Here is a 26,947-nt window from a genome sequence, read left to right on the forward strand (position 1 = left end):
GACTAATTGTATTACTGCATCTACCCAATACCCATTCAACTGTATAATTTTATCATGATTCATTGTGTACTGTGTATACAAACAGTACAGAAACATGATCTAAATTACAATACTTTCTTGCCTTTGCCAAAGCAAAGTCACTGATGATATCAAATGATAAACTGCTTAGCTTGTCACTTTCTATATACATGAGGCTGAAGTAATTTATCTTGAGACATTGTTGTTCCAAATTCGTTTTTTATCCTCTTCAGTCAAGAAACGGATCTTTACAAAAGGCAATTTGCAATCATCATTCAGAGGAACATTCTCAGAATTGTTTCTACATTAGGGAATGCTGACTGGACACTGTTGTTGTTCTTTAGTCACTTAGTCGCGTCTGACTCTTTGTGACCCCATGGACCAGAGCATGCCAGGCACTCCTGTTTTCCACTGCCTCCTGCAGTCTTGTCAAACTCATGTTAGTAGCTTTGAGAGCACTGTCCAACCATCTCGTCCTCTGCATATAAGTTAAATAAGCAAGGAGACAATATACAGCCTTGTCGTACTCCTTTCCCAATTTTGAGCCAATCAGTTGTTCCATATCCAGTTCTAACTGTTGCTTCTTGTCCCACATAGAGATTTCTCAGGAGACAGATGAGGTGGTCAGGCACTCCCGTTTCTTTAAGAACTTGCCATAGTTTGCTGTGGTCCACACAGTTAAAGGCTTTTGCGTAGTCAATGAAGCAGAAGTAGATGTTTTTCTGGAACTCTCTAGCTTTCTCCCTAATCCAGCGCATGTTTGCAATTTGGTCTGTGGTTCCTCTGCCCCTCCAAAATCCAGCTTGTACTTCTGGGAGTTCTCGGTTTTCATACTGCTTAAGCCTGCCTTGTAGAATTTTAAGCATAACCTTTCTAGCGTGTGAAATGAGCGCAATTGTGCAGTAGTTGCAGCATTCTTTGGCGCTGCCCTTCTTTGGCATTGCATTCTAGACTGATCTTCTCTGATCCTCTGGCCACTGCTGAGTTTTCCAAACTTGCTGGCATATTGAGTGTAGCACCTTAACAATATCATCTTTTAAGATTTTAAATAGTTCCGCTGGAATGTCATCACTTCCACTGGCCTTGTTATTAGCAGTGCTTTCTAAGGACCATTTGACTTCACTCTCCAGGATGTCTGGCTCAAGGTCATCAGTCACACTACCTGGAGTGTACGAGCCATCCATATCTTCCTGGTATAATTCCTCTGTGTATTCTTGCCACCTCTTCTTGATGTCTTCTGCTTCTGTTAGGTCCTTACCACTTTTGTCCTTTATTATGGTAATTTTTGCACAAAATGTTCCTTTCATATCTCCAATTTTCTTGAGCAGATCTCCATTCCCATCCATTATAGTTCACTGATGCCCAGGATGTCAATATTTATTCTTGCCATCTCATTTTTGACCACATCCAGCTTACCATGGTTCATGGATCTTATATTCCAGGTTCATATATTTTTCTTTGCAGCACTGGACTTCCCTTTCACTTCCAGGCACACCCTCAAGTGAGCGATGTTTCGGCTTTGGCCCAGCTGCTTCATCAGCTCTGAATCTACTTGTACTTGTCCTCCGCTCTTCCTCAGTAGCATATTGGATGCCTTCCGACCTGAGGGGTTCATCTTCCAGTGTCATAACTTTTATACGATCATGGAGTTTTCTCGGCAGGGATACTGGCATGGCTTGCTGGTTCCTGCTCCAGGTGGACCACGTTTAGTCAAAACTCTCCACTTTGACCTGTCTGTCTTGGGTGGCCCTGCACGGCATAGCTCATAGCGTCTCTGAGTTATTCAAGCCCCTTTGCCATGACAAGGCAGTGATCCATGAAGGACACGGTCATTAAATATTACTTGGTACAGATCCTGATGTGTCAGATTTTGACTTTTTAATGTATTGATGAAAATGGTTGAGTTCTCCAACAAGGTTCATGTCCACATCTTCAGGATATGTTTGGCTTAAAGCATTAACTTCTTCATGAATCTCTTCTTTTCCAGCATCTAATTTTGTTAAGAATGAAATTATAATAATAATAATATTTATACCCCAACCATCCGGCTGGATTTCCCCAGCCACTCTGGGCGGCTTCCAACAAAAAATTAAAAATACATAAAATCGTCAATCATTAAAAACTTCCCTAAACAGGGCTGCCTTCAGTTGTCTTCTAAATGTCAGATAGTTGTTTATTTCCTTGACATCTGATGCAGGGTGTTCCACAGGGCGGGGGTGCCACCAGTGAGAAGGCCTGGTTCCTTGTAACCTTGCTTCTCGCCAGAAGGCCCTCAGCGCTGGACCTCAGTTTCTGGGCTGAACGATGGGGTTGGAGACGCTCCTTCAGGTATACTAGACAGAGGCCGTTTAGGGCTTTTAAGGTCAGCACCAACATTTTGAATTGTGCTCAGAAACATACTGGGAGCCAACGTGGGTCTTTCAAGACCAGTGTTCTGTGATCTCGGTGGCTGCTCCCAGTCACCAGTCTTTTTTGCAGCATCATTGTATACTGATGCCCTTTGTGCCAGATTTGATTCTAATGCATCCGTCGCAGGTATAAATGCTTTGATTCTCAACTTGTTTCTTGGCTCAAGGTTCTCTAAAGCTTCATCTTTGAAGGGGTCCTCTGCCCCTTCAAAATCCAGCTTCCACTTAATAATAATAATAATAATAATAATATCTTTATTGTCATTACCCGCTCTTGGGGACAACGAAATTACTTGACTGCTCCATAAAAACCCTAATTAAAACAATACAGTATAGTACAGCAAGGAAGATTAGATGACTTTCAAAGTCCAGGCTTTCCATTCAGGGCCGAGATCGCTCTGGAGAAGAAGCTGTTCTTCAGACGGCTCGTTCTTGTCTTCATCGTCCTGTATCTCCGTTCCGACGGCAGGAGCTCGAAGAGACAGTGAACAGGATGCGATGGATCTTTTACTATGTCCAGTGCCTTCCTATGGCACCTTGTGGCATAAATCTGCTCTAAGGTGGAGAGTGGGCAGCCAACAATGCTCTCTGCTGCCTTAACAACTCTGCAGAACCCCATCCTGTCCTGGGTAGTACAGCTTCCTTAGTACAGCTTCCGTACCACACACTTCTGGGAGTTCTCAGTCTACATACTGCTTAAGCCTGCCTTGTAGAATTTTAAGCATAACCTTGCTAGCGTATGAAATGAGCACAATTGTGCGGTAGTTGGATCATTCTTAGGCGCTGCCCTTCTTTGGGATTGCGTTGTAGACTGATCTTCTCCAATCCTCTGGCCACTGCTGAGTTTTCCAAACTTGCTGGCATATTGAGTATAGCACCTTAACAGTATCATCTTTTAAGATTTTAAATAGTTCCACTGGAATGTCATCACTTCCACTGGCCTTGTTATTTGCAGTGCTTTCTAAGGCCCGTTTGACTTCACTCTCCAGGATGTCTGGCTCAAGGTCAGTAACCACACTATCTGGGGTGTATGGGACATCCATATCTTCCTGGTATAATTCCTCTGTGTATTCTTGCCACCTCTTCTTGATGTCTTCTGCTTCTGCTAGGTCCTTACCGCTTTTGTCCTTTATTATGGTAATCTTTGCACAAAATGTTCCTTTCATATCTCCAATTTTCTTGAACAGATCTCTGGTTTTTCCCATTCTATTGCTTCCCTCTATTTCTTTGCACTGTTCATTTAAGAAGTTCCTCTTTTCTCTCCTTGCTATTCGTTGGAAGTCTTTAACTATCTCCCTTGCATTTTGCTTGCCTTCTGTCCCCCGCGGTTTGTAAGGCCTCATTGGACAACCACTTTGCTTTCTTGCATTTCCTTTTCATTGGGATTGTTTTCATTGCTGCCTCCTGTATGATGTTCCGAGCCTCCAACCATAGTTCTTCAGGCACTCTGTCCACCAAACCTAAATCCTTAAATCTGTTCCTCTCTTCCACTGTGTATTCATAAGGGATTTGATTTAGATTGTATCTTACTGGACCAGTGGTTTTCCCTACTTTCTTCAGTTTAAGCTTGAATTTTGCTCTAAGAAGCTGATGATCTGAGCCACAGTCAGCTCCAGGTCTCGTTTTTGCTGACTGTATAGAACTTCTCCATCTTTGGCTGCAAATAATAAAATTCATCTGATTTCGATGCTGCCCATCTGGTGATGTGCATGTGTAGAGTCATCTCATGTGTTTTTGGGAAAGAGTGTTTGTTATGACGAGCTTGTTCTCTTGACAGAACTCTATTAGCCTTTGTACTGCTTTGTTTTGAACTCCAAGGCCAAACTTGCCAGTTGTTCCTTTTATCTCTTTGACTCCCTACTTTAGCATTCCAATCCCCTAGGATGAGAAGAACATCCTTCTTTGGTGTCATTTCTAGAAGGTGTTGTAAGTCTTCATAGAATTGGTCAATTTCAGTTTCTTCAGCACCAGTAGTTGGTGCATAAACCTGGATTACTGTGATGTTAAAAGGTCTGCCTTGGATTTGTTTCGAGATCCTTCTATCATTTTTGAGATTACATCCCAGTACAGCTTTTGCTACTCTTTTGTTGACTATGAGGGCCACTCCGTTTCTTCTACGGGTTTCTTGTCCACAGCAGTAGGATATGATTATCATCCAAACTAAATTCGCCCATTCCCGTCCATTTTAGTTCACTGGTGCCAGGGTGTCAATATTTATTCTTGCCATCTCATTTTTTGCTAAATCCAGTTTACCATGGTTCATGGATCTTACATTCCAGGTTCCTATGCAATTTTTTTCTTTGCAGCACTGGACTTTCCTTTCACTTCCAGGCACATCCGCAACTGAGCGACCTTTCGGCTTTGGCCCAGTTGCTTCGTCAGCTCTGGATCTACTTGTACTTGTCCTCCGCTCTTCCTCAGTAGCATGTTGGATGCCTTCCAACCTGTGGGATCATCTTCCAGCGTCATAACTTTTATACGACCATGGAGTTTTCTCAGCAGGGATACAGGAGTGGCTTTCTGGTTCCTGCCTGTCTGCCTTGGGTGGCCCTACACTGCATAACTCATAGCGTGTCTTGAGTTATTCAAGCCCTTTTGCCATGACAAGGCAATGATCCATGAAGGACATGGTCATTAAATATTACTTGGTACAGATCCTGATGTGTCAGGTTATCATGTTCATGGCTTTGACTTTTTAATGTATTGATGAAAATGGTTGAGTTCTCCAACAAGGTTCATGTCCACATCTTCAGGATATGTTTGGCTTAAAGCATTAACTTCTTCACAAATCTCTTCCTTTGCAGCATCTAATTTTGTTAAGAATGAAATAATAATAATAATAATAATAATAATAATAATAATAATAATAATAATAATATTTATACCCCAACCATCCAGCTGGATTTCCCCAGCCACTCTGGGCGGCTTCCAACAAAAAATTAAAAATACATAAAATCGTCAATCATTAAAAACTTCCCTAAACAGGGCTGCCTTCAGTTGTCTTCTAAATGTCAGATAGTTGTTTATTTCCTTGACATCTGATGCAGGGTGTTCCACAGGGCGGGTGCCACCAGTGAGAAGGCCTGGTTCCTTGTAACCTTGCTTCTCGCCAGAAGGCCCTCAGCGCTGGACCTCAGTTTCTGGGCTGAATGATGGGGTTGGAGACGCTCCTTCAGGTATACTGGGCCAAGGTCGTTTAGGGCTTTTAAGGTCAGCTCCAACATTTTGAATTGTGCTCAGAAACGTAAAGGTAAAGGTAAAGGTACCCCTGCCCGTACGGGCCAGTCTTGACAGACTCTAGGGTTGTGCGCCCATCTCACTCTATAGGCCGGGGGTCAGCGCTGTCCTAAGACACTTCCGGGTCACGTGGCCAACGTGACAAGCTGCATCTGGCGAGCCAGCGCAGCACACGGAACTCCGTTTACCTTCCCGCCAGTAAGCGGTCCCTGTTTATCTACCTGCACCCGGGGGTGCTTTCGAACTGCTAGGTTGGCAGGCGCTGGGACTGAGCAGCGGGAGCGCACCCCGCCGCGGAGATTCGAACCGCCGACCTTTCGATCGGCAAGCCCTAGGCGCTGAGGCTTTTACCCACAGCGCCACCCGCGTCCCTAGCTCAGAAACATACTGGGAGCCAACGTGGGTCTTTCAAGACCAGTGTTCTGTGATCTCGGTGGCTGCTCCCAGTCACCAGTCTTTTTTGCAGCATCATTGTATACTGATGCCCTTTGTGCCAGATTTGATTCTAATGCATCCATCGCAGGTATAAATGCTTTGATTCTGAACTTGTTTCCTGGCTCAAGGTTCGCTAAAGCTTCATCTTCATCCTCACCTATATGCCTCCTTATAGATCAGCAGTTCTCAACCTGTGGGTCCTCAGATGTTGTTGGACTACAACTCCCATCATCCCTGAGCTCTGGCATTGCTAGTTAGGGGTGATGGCAGTTGTAGTTCAACAACATCTGGGGACCCACAGGTTGAGAAAGGCTGTTCTAGATCTTCTTCTGCTTTTCTTGTAATCAACATCAGGCAATTTGTCCTTTGCCTGTTCTTTGAAATGATCAAAAAGATCTCTGGAACCAAGTTCCTCCATTTTATTCGAAATGTTTGTGGCTTGATTACTTGTTTCACCCTTCTCTGTGGTATCAATATGCAGCCAATGCAATGCAGAAATTGTTCCATTGTAACTGCCAAGTTCTGCACTTGTGGCCCTTGAATGAGTTTCCCATCTAGTCTTTGACAAAAACTCTGGAACTTTTTTTTAATAAAAAAAACATTTTTATTCAGATTTTATAACAAATTTAAGCATAATCAAAACACCAAATTACTGTATTTTTCCGTGTATAAGACTAGTTTGTTTGTTTTTTACAAAAAAAAAAGTTTTAAAATTGGGGCTCGTCTTATGCACAGGTAGTGCTGAGGGGTGTTTTCTTAATTTGGAGTCCCTCCAAATAGGGGGTGTCTTATACATGGGGGCGTCGTATAGACGGAAAAATACGGTACATTTTACGTTCCGATTAATCTCCCCACCCCCCCATGACTTCCCCCAACTTCCCTTTTTGGGTTATAGCATATTCATTTCTTCTGTTTATAATTTCATACACCTTATATATTGAAAATTAAAATTATACCTTATAACCCTCCCTTCTCCTTCCTAGCGCCATCTTCCCCAGCAAAGCGGGTGCTTTAGGCACAGCCTCCAGCGCGAACCTGGGCCCTGGGCAGGGTTCTGCTCATTCCCTCGCTCACCCAGGGAGGTATCTGGGCAGCCTGGCCTGCTAAGCCTTACCCTTCGCCCTCCTGTCATTGGGCGGCGGCCAAGGTGGCCCCACCATGTGGGGTGTTGGCTGGGCGCACGGGGGGTGGGGTGGCAGAAGGAGGTGTTTGGAAGCTCCCGGACTGGCCATTAGTTCCTGCCTGTGCGTGTGGCGGCTGTGGCGGCTTTGGGTGGGCTGCGCGCCTTCGCCAGTATTTGCAGGCCAGCAGCTGCGGATGAGTTGTGCCTTTGTGTGCAACAAAGAGGAGAAGAGAAGTTCTCCTTTAGAAGGCAGAACAGGCAAGAGCTGTCAGTATCACCTCATAACTTGTGTGGGGTGAAAGTACCGTATTTTTCGCACCATAGGACGCACTTTTTCCCTCCTAAAAAGCAAGGGAAAATGTGTGTGCGTCCTATGGAGCGAATGCAGGCTTTCGCTGAAGCCTGGAGAGTGAGAGGGGTCGGTGCGCACCGACCCCTCTCGCTCTCCAGGCTTCAGGAAGCTATCCGCTAGCTGTGGGAGACCCAGCTCTCCCACGGCTAGTGGAGCGCTGCATTAATCCCGAAGCTTGGGGCGTGCGGAGCTCAGCGCGCCCCAAGCTTCCGGGTGCCGGCAAGGTCTCGCTAGCCCTGGGAGAGCCCCGCGACGTCGCGGGGCTCTCCCAGGGCTAGCGAAGCGCCGCGCTAATCCCGAAGCTTGGGGCGTGCGGAGCTCAGCGCGCCCCAAGCTTCTGGGTGCCGGCAAGGTCTTGCTAGCCCTGGGAGAGCCCCGCGACGTCACGGGGCTCTCCCAGGGCTAGCGAAGCAACGCGCTAATCCCGAAGCTTGGGGCGTGCGGAGCTCAGCGCGCCCCAAGCTTCTGGGCGCCAGCAAGGTCTCCGCTAGGCTAGGCTAGCGGAGACCTTGCCGGCTCCCAGAAGCTTGGGGCGCGCTGAGCTCCGCACGCCCCAAGCTTCGGGATTAGCGCTCCGCTAGCCGTGTCTAGGCTGCGGATAGCAGCCTGCTTCCCGGAGCGTCGGGCGCCCTGAAAGTAGAGCTCCAGGCGCTTCGGGAACACATCCGCAGCGTGGGGAGCCTTGCAGGAATTCCGCACAGGGCTCCCCATGCTGCGGATAGCAGCCTGCTGCCTGCCAGGTGGGGCGCCCTGAAGCAGAGCGCCCCTCGCGCCAGGCAGACATCCGCAGAGTGGGGAGCCTTGCAGGAGTTCCCCACAGGGCTTCCAACGCTGCGGATAGCAGCCTGCTGCCTGGCGGGTGGGGCGCCCTGAAGCAGAGCGCCCCTCGCGCCAGGCAGACATCCGCAGAGTGGGGAGCCTTGCAAGAGTTCTCCACAGGGCTCCCCACGCTGCGGATAGCAGCCTGCTGCCTGGCGGGTGGGGCGCCCTGAAGCAGAGCGCCCCTCGCGCCAGGCAGACATCCGCAGAGTGGGGGGCCTTGCAGGAGTTCCCCACAGGGCTCCCCACGCTGCGGATAGCAGCCTGCTGCCTGGCGGGTGGGGCGCCCTGAAGCAGAGCACCCCTCGCGCCAGGCAGACATCCGCAGAGTGGGAAGCCTTGCAGGAGTTCCCCACAGGGCTCCCCACGCTGCGGATAGCAGCCTGCTGCCTGGCAGGTGGGGCGCCCTGAAGCAGAGCGCCCCTCGCGCCAGGCAGACATCCGCAGAGTGGGGAGCCTTGCAGGAGTTCCCCACAGGGCTCCCCACGCTGCGGATAGCAGCCTGCCGCCCGGCGGGTAAGGCGCCCTGAAGCAGAGCGCCCCTCGCGCCAGGCAGACATCCGCAGTGTGGGGAGCCCTGCAGCAGTTCCCCGCAAGGCTCCCCATGCTGCGGATAGCAGCCTGCCGCCCGGCGGGTGGGGCGCCCTGAAGCAGAGTGCCCCGCGCGCCAGGCAGACATCAGCCAGCCCCACAAGCTCGGGGGACAGCAGGGAGGCGCAGCGCCACTATCCCGCTGTTCCTCGACCTGGTTCGGTTTCCCTGACCTGCTTTTGGGGGGGAAATAAAGGGGAATTTTTTTCCCTTTATTTCCCCCCCAAAAAACTAGGTGCGTCCTATGGTCCAGTGCGTCCAATCGTGCGAAAAATACGGTATGTTAAATGGGAGATAAAGACGGGGCTTGCAAAGTGTGCTCTTGGGAGGGTGGGAAGCGCAGCTGCTTTGTGTAGATGCAGAGGAGGCGGCTGCTTCCAAATTAAACCTCCTAATTAAGCGGGGTCCCTCCCTGCCTCCCGCTGCCCAGGGTCGCTGCTGCTGCCAAGATTTCAGGTGAGTGCAAACCAGTGGTGGTGGAGGAGGGAAGGGGCTTTGCAAGGGGATGGAGGTCCAGGATGGGAAGCCCCAGGACGGGAAGAGGTGGCCTGCACAAGTTCCAGATTTTGGAAAAGGAAGGAGGAAAGGGAGTTCTTTTTTTAATGGGGGCTTTGAAGGTGGAGTATGGGGGTTACACTGTGGAAAGAGAGAAGCTTCCTCCTGCACGGATCTGGTGTGAAGGGAGTTGCAGGGAAGGAGTTGCAGGGAAAGGGGAGAGGGTTGGGTATTGCTGGCCAGACTCATAATAATAATAATAATAATAATAATAATAATAATAAAAAATAATAATAAATAAAATACCCTGCCCATTGTCTGGGTTTCCCCAGCCCCTCTGGGCGACTTCCAACAAAATAAAAAACACCCAAAACAACCAAATATTGAAGTCTTTTGTAGAAATGGCCTTCGATTTTAAAGAAATGTCCTCTTTAAGAAATCATGTCATGTAAATATGTATGTTGTCCTCGAGGTCGAAGCACACACAGAATACCTAGTATGAGCAAGCAGTGCTCCAAAGTGCTTCTCTTGTGAACTTGCCATCTAAGTTGTTTACTAATGGCAAAGGCTCCTGTTTCCCAAAAGGACAGGAGGGGGAGGTCTCTCCCCCACTTTTAAGCCACCCCACTCCCACCGCATGGAAGGCAGAGGTCTTGTTCTTTCACAATCCCAGTAAACCTTGTGTGTATCTGAAGTGAACCAGGTGCTGCGGCTCCTTCCCCTATCACTGGGCTGCTGCAAGAAAAGGCAGCGGAGGAGGAAACAGATGGGTTTGAAGGCTCTTTCTGCCCCTCTCTCCTAAGCAGAGGGTGTTTGCAGGGCAGGAGGACAGAGGAGGCAGCAGTGGGTGGATCCACCGCCTCTCCCAGGGGCTCCAGATGCAAGCAGGGGGCTTCCTTCTTCTCCATGTATTCGGAGCAGTCCAACCATGTATTCAGAGCAGTCCTTTGCAAATTACTGTCTTTCTCGGTGTATAAGACGAGGTTTTTTTACCCAGTTTATAAAGTTAAAAAACATGGGTCGTCTTATACATGGAATATAGCAATTAAATATATTGCTATATATTGCCGGTGGCGGATAACTCATTCTGAATCTGACCGGACACAGGTTAGAGCTCAACGTCGAGCCTACCAAGTGGCGATAGCGACAGCGAAGAAGAATTTCTTCACCGCCTCTATTGCATCTGCAGAAAACAGCAGCAGGAGACTTTTTCAGGTGGTTCACAATTTAGCGGAACCACCTGCAACATTGGGGCCCAGTACGGGCCACATGTTCTCCTGCAATGATTTTGCAAAGTTTTTTGCAGATAAAATCGCTCAGATTCGGGAAGAAGTAGACTCCACCGTGGGAGCAGGGCTGGGGCGGGAGAGTGCTAGAGTTCTGTCTAGTCAAGTTGAGTGGGATCAATTCCAATCTGTTACCTCCGAGGATGTGGACAGGCTGCTTGGACGAGTGAAACCAACCACCTGTCTCCTGGATCCTTGCCCATCCTGGCTTATAAAAGCTAGCCGGGAAGGACTGGGCGATGGGCTTCGTGGGGTGGTGAATGCTTCCCTCCGTGAGGGAGCCTTCCCAGACCCGCTGAAAGAGGCGGTTATTAAACCGCTTCTTAAAAAACCATCTTTAGATGCGGCCACGATGGCCAATTATCGCCCAGTCTCAAATCTTCCATTCCTGGGCAAGGTGATTGAGCGAGCGGTTGCCGAACAACTCCAGGCACGCCTTGAAGAAGCGGACCATTTGGATCCCTTCCAGTCGGGATTCAGGCCTCATCATGGGACTGAAACTGCCTTGGTCGCACTGGTTGATGATCTCCGGCGGGCTAGGGACAAAGGTGAGAGCTGTTTCCTAGTTCTGCTGGATCTCTCAGCGGCGTTTGATACCATCGACCATAGCATCCTTCTGGACCGTCTTGAGGGGCTGGGAGCTGGGGGCACTGTCATACAGTGGTTCCGCTCCTTCCTCCTGTGCCGTGTTCAGAAAGTGGTGGTGGGGGATGAGTGTTCAGACCCCTGGGCTCTCACTTGTGGGGTGCCTCAGGGTTCTGTCCTCTCCCCCATGCTTTTCAACATTTACATGCAGCCGCTGGGAGAGATCATCAGGAGGTTTGGGCTGGGTGTTCATCAGTATGCGGATGATACCCAGCTCTACCTCTCTTTTAAATCAGAACCAGTGAAGGTGGTGAAGGTCCTGCGTGAGTGTCTGGAGGCGGTTGGAGGATGGATGGCGGCTAACAGATTGAGGTTGAATCCTGACAAGACAGAAGTACTGTTTTGGGGGGACAGGAGGCGGGCCGGTGTGGAGGATTCCCTGGTCCTGAATGGGGTAACTGTGCCCCTGAAGGACCAGGTGCGCAGCCTGGGAGTCATTTTGGACTCACAGCTGTCCATGGAGGCACAGGTCAAATCTGTGTCCAGGGCAGCTGTTTACCAGCTCCATCTGGTACGTAGGCTGAGACCCTATCTGCCTGCGGACTGTCTCGCCAGAGTGGTGCATGCTCTGGTTATCTCCCGCTTGGACTACTGCAATGCACTCTACGTTGGGCTACCTTTGAAGGTGACTCGGAAACTACAATTAATCCAGAATGCGGCAGCTAGACTGGTGACTGGGGGCGGCCGCCGAGACCATATAACACCGGTCTTGAAAGACCTACATTGGCTCCCAGTACGTTTCCGAGCACAATTCAAAGTGTTGGTGCTGACCTTTAAAGCCCTAAACGGCCTCGGTCCAGTATACCTGAAGGAGCGTCTCCACCCCCATCATTCTGCCCGGACGCTGAGGTCCAGCGCCGAGGGCCTTCTGGCGGTTCCCTCATTGCAAGAAGCAAAGCTACAGGGAACCAGGCAGAGGGCCTTCTCGGTAGTGGCGCCCCCCCTGTGGAACGCCCTTCCAGCAGATGTCAAAGCGATAAACAACTACCTGACATTCAGAAGACATCTTAAGGCAGCCCTGTTCAGGGAAGTTTTTAACATGTCATTTTACTGTATTTTTGGTTTTTATGAAAGCCGCCCAGAGTGGCTGGGGAGGCCCAGCCAGATGGGCGGGGTGTAAATAATAAATTATTATTATTATTATTATTAAACATATAAATAAATGCAGTACTTGCTCTGGCAGTCGCAGCTCCTCACAGTGGCGAGCCCTGGGGCCTCCATAGTCTGCTTGCCTCCCCCCACTCTGCCCGCCCTACAGCTGGGAGGGAGGCTGTAGGCTGTTCGTTTTTGCCGTGCAGCGTCTTTGTGCTGCTCAGCAAACTCTGCAAACTAATGGGGAAGTCCGCCTGCAAAACAAAGCTGCTGATCAAAGATATTTCTCCCCTCTATGCCTTTCCTGCGCCTTTCCCATGAAACATCTTGGAGACTACAAATTTCTGCACTGCTCCTCTTGCGTAACGTTGCACCGCCCGTCTGCTATTCCGTAGCCTCCTCTACCCATGCAGACTCTGTAAATGAAGGGGGAAGGGGAGGAGGCCACCTGCAAAGCGGAGCTGCCGATCAAGGTATTTCTCCCCTTTCTGCCTTTCCTGCGCCTTTCCCAGGCAGAAGCCACCTATCAGCTCCCCAATCGCCACCGGCAGCCGCCAATCACGCTCCCGCTTGCTGCGACAAGGGCAGCTGTCTATTGGCTGCCGCAGCAGCAAGCAGGAGGGCTAATGGCAGCGATCAGGCAGCTGCAACACGAGTGGTTATGACCTTGCTAGCATGTGAAATGAGCGCAATTGTGCGGTAGTTGGAGCATTCTTTGGCACTGCCCTTCTTTGGCATTGCGTTCTAGACTGATCTTCTCTGATCCTCTGGCCACTGCTGAGTTTTCCAAACTTGCTGGCATATTGAGTGTAGCACCTTAACAATATCATCTTTTAAGATTTTAAATAGTTCCGCTGGAATGTCATCACTTCCACTGGCCTTGTTATTAGCAGTGCTTTCTAAGGCCCATTTGACTTCACTCTCCAGGATGTCTGGCTCAAGGTCATCAGTCACACTACCTGGAGTGTACGAGCCATCCATATCTTTCTGGTATAATTCCTCTGTGTATTCTTGCCACCTCTACTTGATGTCTTCTGCTTCTGTTAGGTCCTTACCACTTTTGTCCTTTATTATGGTAATTTTTGCACAAAATGTTCCTTTCATATCTCCAATTTTCTTGAGCAGATCTCCATTCCCATCCATTTTAGTTCACTGATGCCCCGGGAGGTATCTGGGCAGCCTGGCCTGCTTAGCCTTGCCCTCCCCCCTCCTGTCACTGGGCAGCAGCCAAGGTGGCCCCACCATGAGGGGTGTTTGTTGGGCGGGCGGGGCGGCAGAAGGAGGTGTTTGGAAGCTCCCACACTGGCGGTTAGTCTCTTGCCTGTGCATGTGGCGGGTGTGGTGGCTTTGGTTGGGCTTGCGCGCCTTTGCCAGCATCTGCAGGCCATCAGCTGCGGATGAGTTGTGCCTCTGTGTGCAACAAAGAGGAGAAGAGAAGTTCTCCTTTAGAAGGCAGAACAGGCAAGAGCTGTCACTATCACCTCATAATTCCACCGCCTCTCCCAGGGGGCCAAGATGCAAGGAAGGGGCTTCCTTCTCCATGCAAGGGCCACCCATGTATTCAGAGCAGTCCTTTGCAAATTACTGTCTTTCTCCATGTATAAGATGAGGTTTTTTGCCCAATTTTTAAAGTTAAAAAACATGGCTCGTCTTATACATGGAATATAGCAATTAAATATATAAATAAATGCAGTACTTGCTCTGGCAGTCGCAGCTCCTCGCAGTGGCGAGCCCTGGGGCCTCCATAGTCTGCTTGCCTCCCCCCACCCTACAGCTTGGAGGGAGGCTGTAGGCTGTTTTTTTTTTTGCCGTGCAGCGTCTTTGTGCTGCTCTTCAAACTCTGCAAACTAATGGGGAAGTCCGCCTGCAAAACAAAGCTGCTGATCAAAGATATTTCTCCCCTCTATGCCTTTCCTGCGCCTTTCCCATGAAACATCTTGGAGACTACAAATTTCTGCACTGCTCCTCTTGCGTAACGTTGCACCGCCTGCCTGCTATTCCGTAGCCGCCTCTACCCATGCAGACTCTGTAAATGAAGGGGGAAGGGTGGAAGGCCACCTGCAAAGCGGAGCTGCCGATCAAGGTATTTTCCCCCTTTCTGCCTTTCCTGCACAGAAACCACCTATCAGCTCCCCGATCGCCACCGGCAGCCGCTAATCACGCTCCTGCTCGCTACGACAAGGGCAGCTGTCTATTGGAGGGCTAATGGCAGCGATCAGGCAGTTGCAACGCGAGTGGTTGTGAGCTGCATTCTGGTGGGTTAGTGATTTTCAGCATTCCCCCCAAATAATCCTCCCCAAAAGCTCAATCCCCTTTTTTCAAAATTTTGAGGCCCCCAAAATAGGGGTCGTCTTATAGACAGAAAAATACGGCAAATCTCATGTTCCATGGGATCTAGTCTTATCTCCTGAGTTCACACCAATAAAACTCCAAAACAGAGAGGAGTCCACCATTGTTTATTGCAAAGCAATAGGTTACAGTTGGATCGTTCCACAAAACTGCAACCCTGCCCAGTGGTTCAGGCAGTGGTATTTATATAATTTCAAACAAAGCATTTTGATTTTGAGCAATCATTTACATCAGAGATGTCCAAGCGCTGGACCACAATTGACAGGTAGACCTCTGTGTTGTTTTGGGTCGATTATGAGACCTTTGAAGGCCCCCCCTTTCCGCAAGAACCTCTGCACATGCTCCTGTTTCTGTTTTTGCTCAGCAGTTCCTTGTTTTAATGTTTATTGTTGCCAAAAGAATCTAAATTTTTCTTGAGTCCCCCACCTCCTTAAAAAAGTCCCTTTAGAGTTTCACATTCCTCATATTCATCATTACCTCATTTTATTTATAATACACATGTGCGATAAGCACTGGCAATTTCTGCTGATTTAGTTTTGATTCCCACAGCATTCTGTTACGTTGTGTTGGTGTGCATGTTGGAAACCTGTGTTACATGCAGCCATTTGCACCATGTGGCGACTCATGTTCCAGCTTTCAGCTGTATCTTTGTGATTCTCATATTAGCTGTATTTCTGCCCCAATTGGGGGGCGGCAACTTGCAAAATAATCAGTTATAAAGCACAGACTACCATAACTTCTGTTTTAGAAGCACACTCAAGGATTTACAGAGATACACATTATCACATTTATTGTGGCCCTTTGGGCAACTGCCACAAGGCCATTTCTGCCCATACCATGCCAGCCTTAGGAAGGGAGAAGGGACAGGCAGGCGGAAGGAATTGCCAAAGGTGTTTGAAAATGGATGGAGGCTCTTGGGAAGTGGGTGCACAATAGCGGCTTTAACAGAGGCAGCAGAATCCCTACAGGGGCTCTGAGACTCCCTTGACTTCTTCCTTCCTCCCAGGAAGCTACAACTTGCCTTGGATTCTGCGCTCCTCAAGAAGTTGAACCTGTAAACCTAGTCAGGATGGACGGAGGAAGATGGTTCATTTATTGTCTTTCCTAAAAGTCTAACAGGATTTTCTTTCTCTCCCCCCACTCCCAAACAGGTGAGGAAGACGATGGTCAGAATTCTACGGAGCCATCTGTGAATTCATTGGGAAGAACAAAGAAACAGTTTAAATGCAAGGAATGTGGAATGTGCTTTAAACCAACAAACTCACACAGGAGAGAATCCATGTAAATACATGGAGTGTGAAAAGAACTTCAGTGAAAGTAGAGACCTTAGAATACATCAACAAAATCACAATGGGGAGAAACCGTTTAAATGCATGGAATGTGGAAAGAGCTTCAGTCATAGTGGAGCCCTCAGAACACATCAACGAACTCAAACAGGGGAGAAACCGTTTGAATGTTTTGAATGTGGAAAGAGCTTCCGTGAAAGTCGAAACCTTAGAATACATCAACGAACTCACACAGGGGAGAAACCATTTGAATGCATTGAATGTGGAAAGAGCTTCAGTTGTAGTGGACACCTTAGAAGACATCAACGAACTCACACAGGGGAGAAACCATTTGAATGCATTGAATGTGGAAAGAGCTTCAGTTGTAGTGGACACCTTAGAACACATCAACGAACTCACACAGGGGAGAAACCGTTTGAATGTATGGAGTGTGGAAAGAGCTTCAGTGAAAGTGGAACCCTTAGAACACATCAACGAACTCACAAAGGGGAGAAACCATTTGAATGCATTGAATGTGGAAAGAGCTTCAGTTGTAGTGGACACCTTAGAACACATCAACGAACTCACACAGGGGAGAAACCATTTAAATGCATTGAATGTGGAAAGAGCTTGAGTTCTAGTGGAAACCTTAGAAGACATCAACGAACTCACACGGGGGAGAAACCATTTAATTGTATTGAATGTGGAAAGAGCTTCAGTCAAACTGGAGCCCTTAGAACACATCAACAAACTCACACAGGGGAGAAACCATTTGAATGTATTGAATGTGGAAAGAACTTCAGTCGTAGTGGAGTCCTTAGAAGACATCAACGAACTCACACGGGGGAGAAACCATTTAATTGCATTGAATGTGGAAAGAGCTTCAGTTGTAGTGGACACCTTAGAACACATCAACGAACTCACACGGGGGAGAAACCATTTAATTGCATTGAATGTGGAAAGAGCTTCAGTGAAAGTGGAACCCTTAGAACACATCAACGAACTCACACGGGGGAGAAACCATTTAATTGCATTGAATGTGGAAAGAGCTTCAGTTGTAGTGGACACCTTAGAACACATCAACGAACTCACACAGGGGTGAAACCGTTTGAATGTTTTGAATGTGGAAAGAGCTTCCGTGAAAGTCAAAAGCTTAGAAGACATCAACGAACTCACACAGGGGCGAAACCATTTGAATGTATTGAATGTGGAAAGAGCTTCAGTCAAAGTGGAGACCTTAGAATACACCAACGAACTCACACAGGGGAGAAACCATTTGAATGCATTGAATGTGGAAAGAACTTCAGTCAAAGTGGAGACCTTAGAATACACCAACGAACTCACACAGGGGAGAAACCATTTGAATGCATTGAATGTGGAAAGAACTTCAGTCATAGTGGAAACCTTAGAAAACATCAACGAACTCACACGGGGGAGAAACCATTTAATTGTATTGAATGTGGAAAGAGCTTCAGTGAAAATGGATCCCTCAGAATACATCAACGAACTCACACAGGGGAGAAACCATTTGAATGTATGGAATGTGGAAAGAGTTTCAGTCGTAGTGTAAACCTTAGAAGACATCAACAAACTCACACCGGGGAGAAACCGTTTAAATGTATTGAATGTGGAAAGAGCTTCAGTCAAAGAAGAAACCTTAGAATACATCAACAAACTCATACAGGGCAGAAACCATTTAAATGTATGGAGTGTTGAAAGAGCTTCAGTGTGGAGACCTTAATATTCATGAGCGAATTCACCCAGGTGAAAAGCCGTATCAAGGTATGCAATGTTCCACTCACGTTTCACTCTTTACCTCACATTAAGAAACTCATAAAGGCGGAAATCAATTTTAAATGCATGGAATCTGAGTGATGTTTTGGTGTTTGTATTTAAATTTGTATATACATATATATGTATTAAAGTAATGAAGGTCACATATACTAAATGTAGAAAAGAAGTTGGAAGTTTTTGCTAGATAAACGGGGAGAGAGTGAATCTGGAATGCTCAAGGTGTGTGATGAATCTGTTGAGTTTTGACCTGTGCCCTTCAATGCCAAAATGATGGGCTGCCCTTGTCTTGTGGATCAGCATCTGTCTGCTTTAGGGAAATGGGGTACCTCAGATGTTGGGAAACAACGCCCATAAGTCTCAGCCCATATGGCCAAGAATGATGGGAGTTGTAGTTTAAAAACTCAAGGGTGGAAAATCTCACGTTTCTTAGAACTTTTCTTTATGAATAATTATAGGTAAAACTTTTGTTGATACAGAGCTCATTTTTTATTCCAGGAGCAGCTGGTCACTTCTGCTTTATAAACAAAGCCAAATATATTGACACTTTATATTATAACCAAATTTTAGAACAGAGGCAAACAAATTTTTTTTAAAAAAACAAACCCTTTTCTTCTTTACAAACCCTTATCTTCTCAATCCAAGATTTGCTTTTCATATATATATAAATATTTGGTTAGCAAGGGGGTACAGAAATAATAATAAAAAGCTACAATAAAAGCATTATCAGCATTTAAAAAGAAATGCTATTGGATCTTCAAGGCATTGAGTTACAAATTAAGGGAAAGATCAACCATTTCTTCTGCAAGCTGTTCCCCATCCAGTATTTCCCATCTTCTGCCTTCTGAACTATGTTCCTCTGCAAACCACTGGTCCAAATCTATACAGTCCTCCTGCTCCCGGGACGATTCAGAGGGAGGCTTTCACGAATGCGCCTCAGTGCAGCTCTCCTCAGCTGGGTCCCTGGTTAGGTTTTGGTTTAGGGGAGCAAGCATGGGCCTGGCCCTTGGGTGGGGGCGAGGGGAGAAGGGAAGAGAAGTAGAGGGGATGCTTCTTTTTCCACGCAAGGCTAGTTCTTGTTGCTCCCAAGTATGTACCTGTAATCAGCAAGTGTGCATTTAGCAGGAGTGTATCCCTTTGTCGTGGAGTGCAAGTTAATTCAGAAGGCATTAGAGCGAAGCGCGTGTATCGCATATGTTAAGTTGATTGCAACCTTTTTTAAAAAAATTAATATTCTTTATTCATTAAAAAATTTGCATGTCTATACGAATGCATCCATTCTTAAGGAAATTATCCCTGAGTGCTCATTGGAAGGAGAAATCGTGAAGCTGAGGCTGCAATACTTTGGCCACCTCATGAGAAGAGAAGACTCGACTTCCGGGGTCGGCGCCATCGGTAATGGTGGATTCCCTCTAACTTTGAGGGATTAAGCTTTGCGGAAATTGGGTCTTGCCGCTACGGCAAAGCGGGGACCCCTCTAAAAATCACAGGCGGGTGAAGCCTGTGACCGTGGGACTCGGTGGACACCTTCAGTGCCCCCCCAATTCAGCGCCCCACCTGGAAAGTCGACTGAAAAGGATTATAATCCTAACATCATTACAAGAGATCTCCCTCCCTTGGTTGGAGGAGGGGGGGGGAAAGGGAGAAGTAAATTTTCCTGCAAAAAGAGAGGAAAGGAAACAAAAGTCCACCGCTTAAAGCCTGGGAACGGGCTGCCAATGGACAATAAGATTGCCGCATTGTGAAGCGCGCTGCTTATGGACAATGTAATTTTTGACAGCTAACTCTGCAAGAGAGATACATTGTTTCTGACTGGTTTCTCCTGATTTTAAGGTAACAAAACTAACTGAAATTGAAACTGTTGCTTATTTTGTTAAATGGGGGACTAGAAAAAGTTATTTTAATGCAACAAGTATTGACTGTTACTGTGTCCCCCTAGAGGAAGTTTGAAATTGTTACAACAACTGGCCAGGGGCATTTTCCACTTCAAAACAAACTCTGGCTGTGGGATCGACCTTGGGCTCCAGTTAAAGTGTTATGGCAGATGGAAAAGAAAAAATAGATTTGCTTCAAGAAAAAACAAGAAGGTCTGGTAAATCGTGGCAGCAGCGAAGAGCATCAGCATCTGGCCCTTCTGCACCACCAGGGGCAGCATCTGTTCAACTTAAGTCAAAAGGAATGGTATCTGAAGATGTTTTAGCTCTGGCATTAGGCAAAGATTGGGTCAAGAGTTTATCTCATCGGACAAGGTTAAAAAAAGAGGAGTAGCGATTTATGCAAAAGAGAGCCTATCACCGAAATTTATCTTCAAAGATGATCAAGGAAGATTTGTGGCAATTGAAATTCAAACACAAGGAGAGAAATTTTTGATAGGAGTTTATGCACCAAATGAGGGGAAATCTGAATTCTTTAAAAAGTTGCATGAGACCTTGTTGGACTATCTGGACTATAATATCATCATGATGGGAGATATGAATGGAGTGGTATCTACAAATATGGACAAGGCACAGAGACAGGTAGTTACCAAGGACGGTAGACTACCAAAAACCTTTTTTGAGATGACTGACAATATGGACTTAGTTGACATTTGGAGAACAAAGAACCCCTTGGGTAGAGAGGGAACTTTCTTCTCTGAAGCCAAAATGACATGGACAAGAATTGACCAAATTTGGATAAGTAGAGGACTGGCTCCAAAGACTAGAAAAGTGGAAATTTGTCCTAAAACTTGCTCCGACCATAATGCTGTGAAAATGGAGATGAAACTAACACCGATTGGCTCCTTCAGATGGAGGATGAATGACACCTTGTTTAGAGACGAAGAGGTTACCAAGAAGGCCCCAAAAACTTTGAGAGATCATTTTGAGATAAATATGAATACTACCATTGAAAAAAGAGTAATCTGGGACGCAAGCAAAGCGGTTATGAGGGGGTTTCTGATTCAACAGAATGCAATAAAGAAGAGAACTCAAAACGAGAAAAAAGATAAAATTTTGGAGAAAATAAAAGAAGGCGAGAAGAAACTGAGAGGGAAACCAAAGTCACAAGAGATTCTGAGAGAAATAAAGCTACATCAAGTTCAATATATGAGAATGATGAATCAGGAAATAGAGTGGAAAATTAAACAGATGAGACAAAAGACATTTGAATCGGCTAATAAATGTGGGAAATTGTTAGCCTGGCAAATAAAAAAAGACAAAAATTTAACACCATTACAAATTTGGAAGTGGAAGGAAAGAATATACAGAATCCAGTGGAGATTAGAAAATGTTTCCAGAGATACTTTAAACAATTATATACACAAGGGCCACAGAAAGAGATTGATATAGATCAATTTTTAAAAACAAATGGACTACAAAAAATCTCTCAAGAAAATAAGTTAACGTTGAACTATAAAATAACAGAACAGGAGGTAGAAGGTGCTATCCAGAATATGCAACTGGGTAAATCTCCAGGGCTGGACGGTTTAACTTCAAGATATTATAGATCTTTGAAAGATTGGATAATTCAACCACTAAAGGAAGTTTGTAATGGAATTTTGGAGGGGGGAAAAGCACCAGCACCGTGGAAGGAAGCTTACATTACACTTATACCGAAAACTGAGTCTGAGAAGACACAACTTAAGAACTACCGCCCCATATCTCTGCTTAATGTGGATTACAAAATCTTTGCAGATATTTTGGCTAAAAGATTAAAAAAAGTACTAGTGGAAGAGATAAAGACCAAGCAGGCTTTCTCCCGGGCAGACACTTGTCTGACAACACGAGGCATATCATTAATATTTTAGAAAAATTACAAGTGAACATTAATACTAAAGCAGTTTTGATATTTGTGGATGCGGAGAAAGCTTTTGACAACATTTCTTGGAGTTTTATGAAGAAAAATCTTCAAGGGATGGGGTTGGTCAAGGTTTTGGAAATGGTATAGGTGCAATTTATTCAGAACAAAAGGCTAAACTAATTGTTAACAATGTGGTGACGGAGGAATTTAAGATAGAGAAAGGGACACAACAAGGTTGCCCAATTTCCCCATTGCTCTTTATTTTGGTCCTGGAGGTTCTCCTAAATATGATCAGAAGGGACCAACTGGTTAAAGGTATATAAGTTGGAGCCAAATTGAAAGCTTTTGCAGACAATCTAGTACTGATATCACAGGAGCCAGAATCTAGTACTAAAAGAGTATTGGAATTGATTCAAGAATTTGGTCAGGTTGCAGGATTTAAGTTGAATAAGTTAAAAACTAAAGTTCTAGAGAAAAATCTAACACCGATTGAGAAAGAGAGGTTTCAGACGGAGACAGGTTTAACATTGGTTAAGAAAGTAAAATACCTGGGGGGTTAATATGACTGCTAAGAACTTGAATTTATTTAAAGATAACTATGAAAAATGTTGGTCAGAAGTGAAAAAGGATTTAGAAATATGGTCAAATTTGAAGCTTTCCTTGCTAGGCCGTATTGCTGCTATAAAAATGAATGTATTGCCCAAGAATGTTGTTTTTGTTTCAATCATTGCAAATTTTGGACAAAATGGACTGTTTCAAGAAGTGGCAGAGAGATATTTCCAGATTTGTCTGGCAGGGCAAGAAGCCCAGAATAAAATTTAAAATACTAACTGATGCAAAAGAAAGAGGTGGATTTGCCCTGCCAGACCTTAGACTTTATTATGAATCAGCTGTTAGGATTCTCAGCCGTCAGTCAGAGGGAACTGGCCTCACACCAGGCATTCGGCTCGAGATCCTGGATGACCTTCCCGTATGCTTCCCCGGCAGACACAGGCAAGGTCACAAATCGGCGATCCCACTCAACATGAGAAGGACACACCCTCCTCCTCCCTGCTGCCCTCAGGGAGGGGGAAAGAGACACACAGAAATCTATTTACATCTTTTATTTCTGTCATCCCAGCAGTACAGAGAAAAACATGTCTGCACTCTCCAGTCTCCAGAAGAAGACCACAACTCCGCCCCTGCACTTCCAGTACAGGTCACATGATACACTGAGCTAACATCCGGTGCTCAGTACACTGAATGGACTGCCCACTTTCTCCAATAGTACAGTCACAGACATAAACATCCTGTTTGACATTCAAGCCACTTGCATCTGGCTTTTGCATTGCTGCTTTTTCCTGACATCAGCAGCATTTTGCTGGCTGAAAGAATGGCTGCTTCTTGAGAACACAGACATTTTGGATTTAGGTTTCAATAATGTATTTGGGTGGCATGCATATTTGTGGTATGACAAGGTCAAAGCACATAAAGCATTTAAAAACCATATTGTCAGGAAAGCATTGTTCAATATCTGGATAAGATATAAAGATTTGCTTGAAAATAAAACCCCAAGGTGGCTATCACCGATGGAAGCGAAGGCTCAGAAAAAGCTCAATATGGAGGCCAAATGGCCGAAATATTGGGAGATTTTGGGACAAGAAGGAGATAAATTGAAATTGCAGAGTTTTGAGAAACTTAAAAGATAAAGTGCGAGATTGGCTCCATTATTATCAAATAAGGGAGGCTTATAATCTGGACAAGAAAATTGGCTTCCAGGTGGAAAAATCAAAATTGGAAACAGAACTGTTAGATCCCCAAACTAAGATATTATCAAGAATGTATAACTTGCTGTTGAAATGGAATACTCAGGATGAAACGGTGAAATCTGCTATGATAAAATGGGCACAAGATGTCGGACATAACATTATGTTGGCTGACTGGGAACAGTTATGGACCACAGGTATGAAATTTACAGCATGTAATGCCTTAAGAGAGAATATTATGAACACCAGTCATGAACATGACACCAGTCAAGCTTGCAAAAATCTACCATTTGCCTGATAATAAATGTTGGAAATGTAAAGAAAATGAAGGTACATTCTTTCACCTCTGGTGGACGTGCTCAAAGATCAAGGCTTTCTGGGAGATGATATATAATGAAATGAAAAAGGTATTTAAATATACCTTCCTCAAGAAACCAGAGGCCTTTCTCTCGGGCATGGTCGGCCAATTGGTGTTAAAGAAGGATAGAACTTTTTTATGTATGCTACAATAGCAGCAAGAATACTCATTGCAAAGTATTGGAAGACACAAGATCTACCCACCCTGGAAGAATGGCAGATGAAAGTTATGGACTATATGGAATTGGCGGAAATGACCGGCAGAATCCGAGACCAGGGAGAAGAGTTGGTGGAAGAAGATTGGAAGAAATTTAAAGACTATCTACATAAACACTGCAAAATTAATGAATGTTAGAATGATGTTGGCATGAAGTTAAGTGGTTCTAGCAGCAATGCTATAAAGGAGTATATAAAAATGGATTGTTATCAGATGAGAATGTAAAGATATAATACATTCAGGTAGAGGAATAAGATAAAAACAAGGATGGAGAAGATTTGCTGATTTAACTAACTGAACTGGAATACAAAAAAGGGAGGTGTGAGGAGGTCAGGGAAACAAGTAAACGAAAGATAAGATATGAAAAGATTGATTTGATTTTAATTGTTTTTTGCTTTTCTGTATTTTGTAATTTTTTCTTTTCTCTCTTTTTTTCTTATTTTGCAACTTTTTTGTAATCTTTCTGTAAACTTTAATAAATATCTTTTAAAAAGAAGAAGAAGAAGAGAAGACTCCCTGGAAAAGACTCTGATGTTGGGAAAGATAGACGGCACAAGGAGAAGGACGACAGAGGACGAGATGGTTGGACAGTGTTCTCGAAGCTACAAACATGAGTTTGATCAAACTGCGGGAGGCAGTGGAAGACAGGAGTGCCTGGCATGCTCTGGTCCATGGGGTCACAAAGAGTCGGACACCACTAAACAACATACAAACATTATGTACAATCTCTTAACAGGTAGAAAAAACAAAATGATTGAAAATAGAAAATTTATAAAGAAAGAAAAAAATAAAGAATTAAAAAAGATAAGAAACCAAGAAATAATAGTAAGGAAAAAAGACAAAGTTATTTACATAGTAAAACTACTCATCGGCACAATCATTCCCATCCCGCTCATTCTACTGTTTGATATAACATACTTTTTAAAACAGGCTTACATTATATAATACCATTTCTTTCTGCTTTGTATACATTCCTTTGATCTCTTTCTTTACAAATATCACTCAATTTCTGCTCATATGGAGTTATTTGTACAATAAGGTTTTACATAATTCTGAAATATTATCCATTCTCTATTTGTTTTTGTTTCCATATTCCTCTAACTGATCTCGTCAGTTTTGCTAATTGTAGATATCATGAGTATCTGCCAATCTGTAATCTCTGGGTGCGTTTCATTTTTCCAGCTCCTTGCTATAAGGGTTCTAGCTGCTGTTATACCATACATAAACAATGATCTTATAACTTTTTAAATTTCTGATGGTAATATACCAAGTAGGAAAATCTTTGGGGTTTTTTTTTTAAAAAAGTAATTTTAAATAGTTTCTTAAACTTGTTCTAAATATCATTCCAGTATTTGCCAATGGCTACACAGGTCCACCACGTGTGATAGTATGACCCCCTCCTTTTTTTTACATCTCCGACAGGTTGATGTTTTCCCTTTCTACATTTTAGCAAGCTTTTTGGGGGGTAAGATGCCATCTATATACCACTCCCTGCAAGGCCTTTCCCACCTGGCCTAGGGGGCGGGGCCCAGACTCACCCAGCCCTATTTAACATGTATTCTGTAGTTGACCTCCTTTGTAATGTGTTGTTTTGAAATCTTTAAGATAATAGTTTAGTTTTCTGTTACGTTGCTTTGACAGTATACTCTATATTTCACATTTTTCACATTGTTTTATTTACCGTATTTTTCGCTCTATAACACGCACCCGACCATAACACGCATGTAGTTTTTAAGAGGAGGAAAACAAGGAAAAAAATATTCTAAACGAAACAGTGGGTGTATGATTTTTCTGGTTCATTCTGTGGCCACAGACATGTGATCTGATGGTGAGTTTAGGGTAGCCCAATGCAAAAATCCTGAGGATCCATGTGGATCTGTGCTTTGTAACCGCATTTTTGCACCACTGCGGCCCCAGGCAACAGTGAGTGCGTGAGTTTTTGGTGCAAACTGTAGCCATGGACATGCTATGTGATCTGATGGTGAATTTGGGGTGACCCAGTGCAAAAATCCTTAGGATCCATGTGGAGCTGTGCTTTGTAACCATGTTTTAAGTTGGGAGGTAAGGAAAGCACTCAAGGGACAAGGAGCACGCGTGGAGTGTGTGGAGAAGGATGCTGCTAATCATGCAGAAGATCGGTTTTAGGGGTGAAGGCTCCTCTCCTCTCCCTCTTTGCTCCTTTAAAGCAAGCAGGCTCTGCTTTTCTTCCTCCTCCCTGGCTCCCCCCCCCCCCCAGCTTAGCGAGCTGAAAATCTTTCCTGCTATTTAGTGAGCTGAGTGTTGAGGAGAGAGGGACAGAGAGCCTGCTTGCTTTAAAGGAGCCAACCGGACACTCGTGTAAGCGGCTCCTCTCCTCTCCCGCTTTGCTCCTTTAAAGAAACAGTTGTTGGGCAACAACTCCCATAAGCCTCAGCCCAGATGGTCAAGGTTGATGAGAGGTGTAGTTCAAAAGCTCAAGGGTGGAAAATCTCACCCGTATACAATCCCGTATACAAATAGCCAATTCAATTTCCTAGCTGCCAGCCTTTATGTGGCCAAAATGGAACCCTTCTTCCAAGGAAGAGAGGGAGGTACCAGTAACCTCGAGGCAGCTCCATTGGTTACGTATATCCAATAAATTTTTAGGTGAGGGGGAAAGATAGCCAAAGCCACGCAATGAGAACTGCACATGGTCTGTGGATACAGAAAACTGGCTGTGGGGGTGGGGCGCTGGTTGACAGCAGGAAAGGAAAACTGGAGAGGGATGGATAGCAGTGGAGTGTGCTGGAAAAGGGTAATGTTTTGGATCAGAAGCACTCAGTGCCTCAGCATTTTCATCCATGTCGTTACTGGACAGGCTACTCTGGTGCACCGGAGACAGAGAGAGTACCTTGCCTTCAACTTCTTCTCAATGGCAGCATTCACCTCCCATCATCCACAGCCATAGATGACGATTGCTGAGCCTG

General features: G+C 45.4%; 2 protein-coding genes across 2 annotated transcripts in view; both read left to right on the plus strand.

Annotated features, from left to right (window-relative positions):
• Positions 1–22,390, plus strand: part of LOC144325911 (uncharacterized) — a 77,345-nt gene extending 54,955 nt beyond the window's left edge. The window contains exon 4 of the mRNA XM_077920816.1: positions 16,354–22,390. Within this exon, the coding sequence (XP_077776942.1) occupies positions 16,354–17,831 (1,478 nt within the window). The 3' untranslated portion in view covers positions 17,832–22,390. The remainder of the gene's footprint in view (positions 1–16,353) is intronic.
• LOC144325910 (uncharacterized) overlaps positions 17,803–26,947 on the plus strand; it is a 56,212-nt gene continuing 47,067 nt past the window's right edge. Inside the window, 1 exon segment of the mRNA XM_077920810.1 lies at positions 17,803–17,897. Coding sequence (XP_077776936.1) covers positions 17,862–17,897 — 36 coding nt within the window. The 5' untranslated portion in view covers positions 17,803–17,861.

Source organism: Podarcis muralis, chromosome 2, assembly GCF_964188315.1.
Source record: "Podarcis muralis chromosome 2, rPodMur119.hap1.1, whole genome shotgun sequence".
NCBI lineage: Eukaryota > Metazoa > Chordata > Lepidosauria > Squamata > Lacertidae > Podarcis > Podarcis muralis.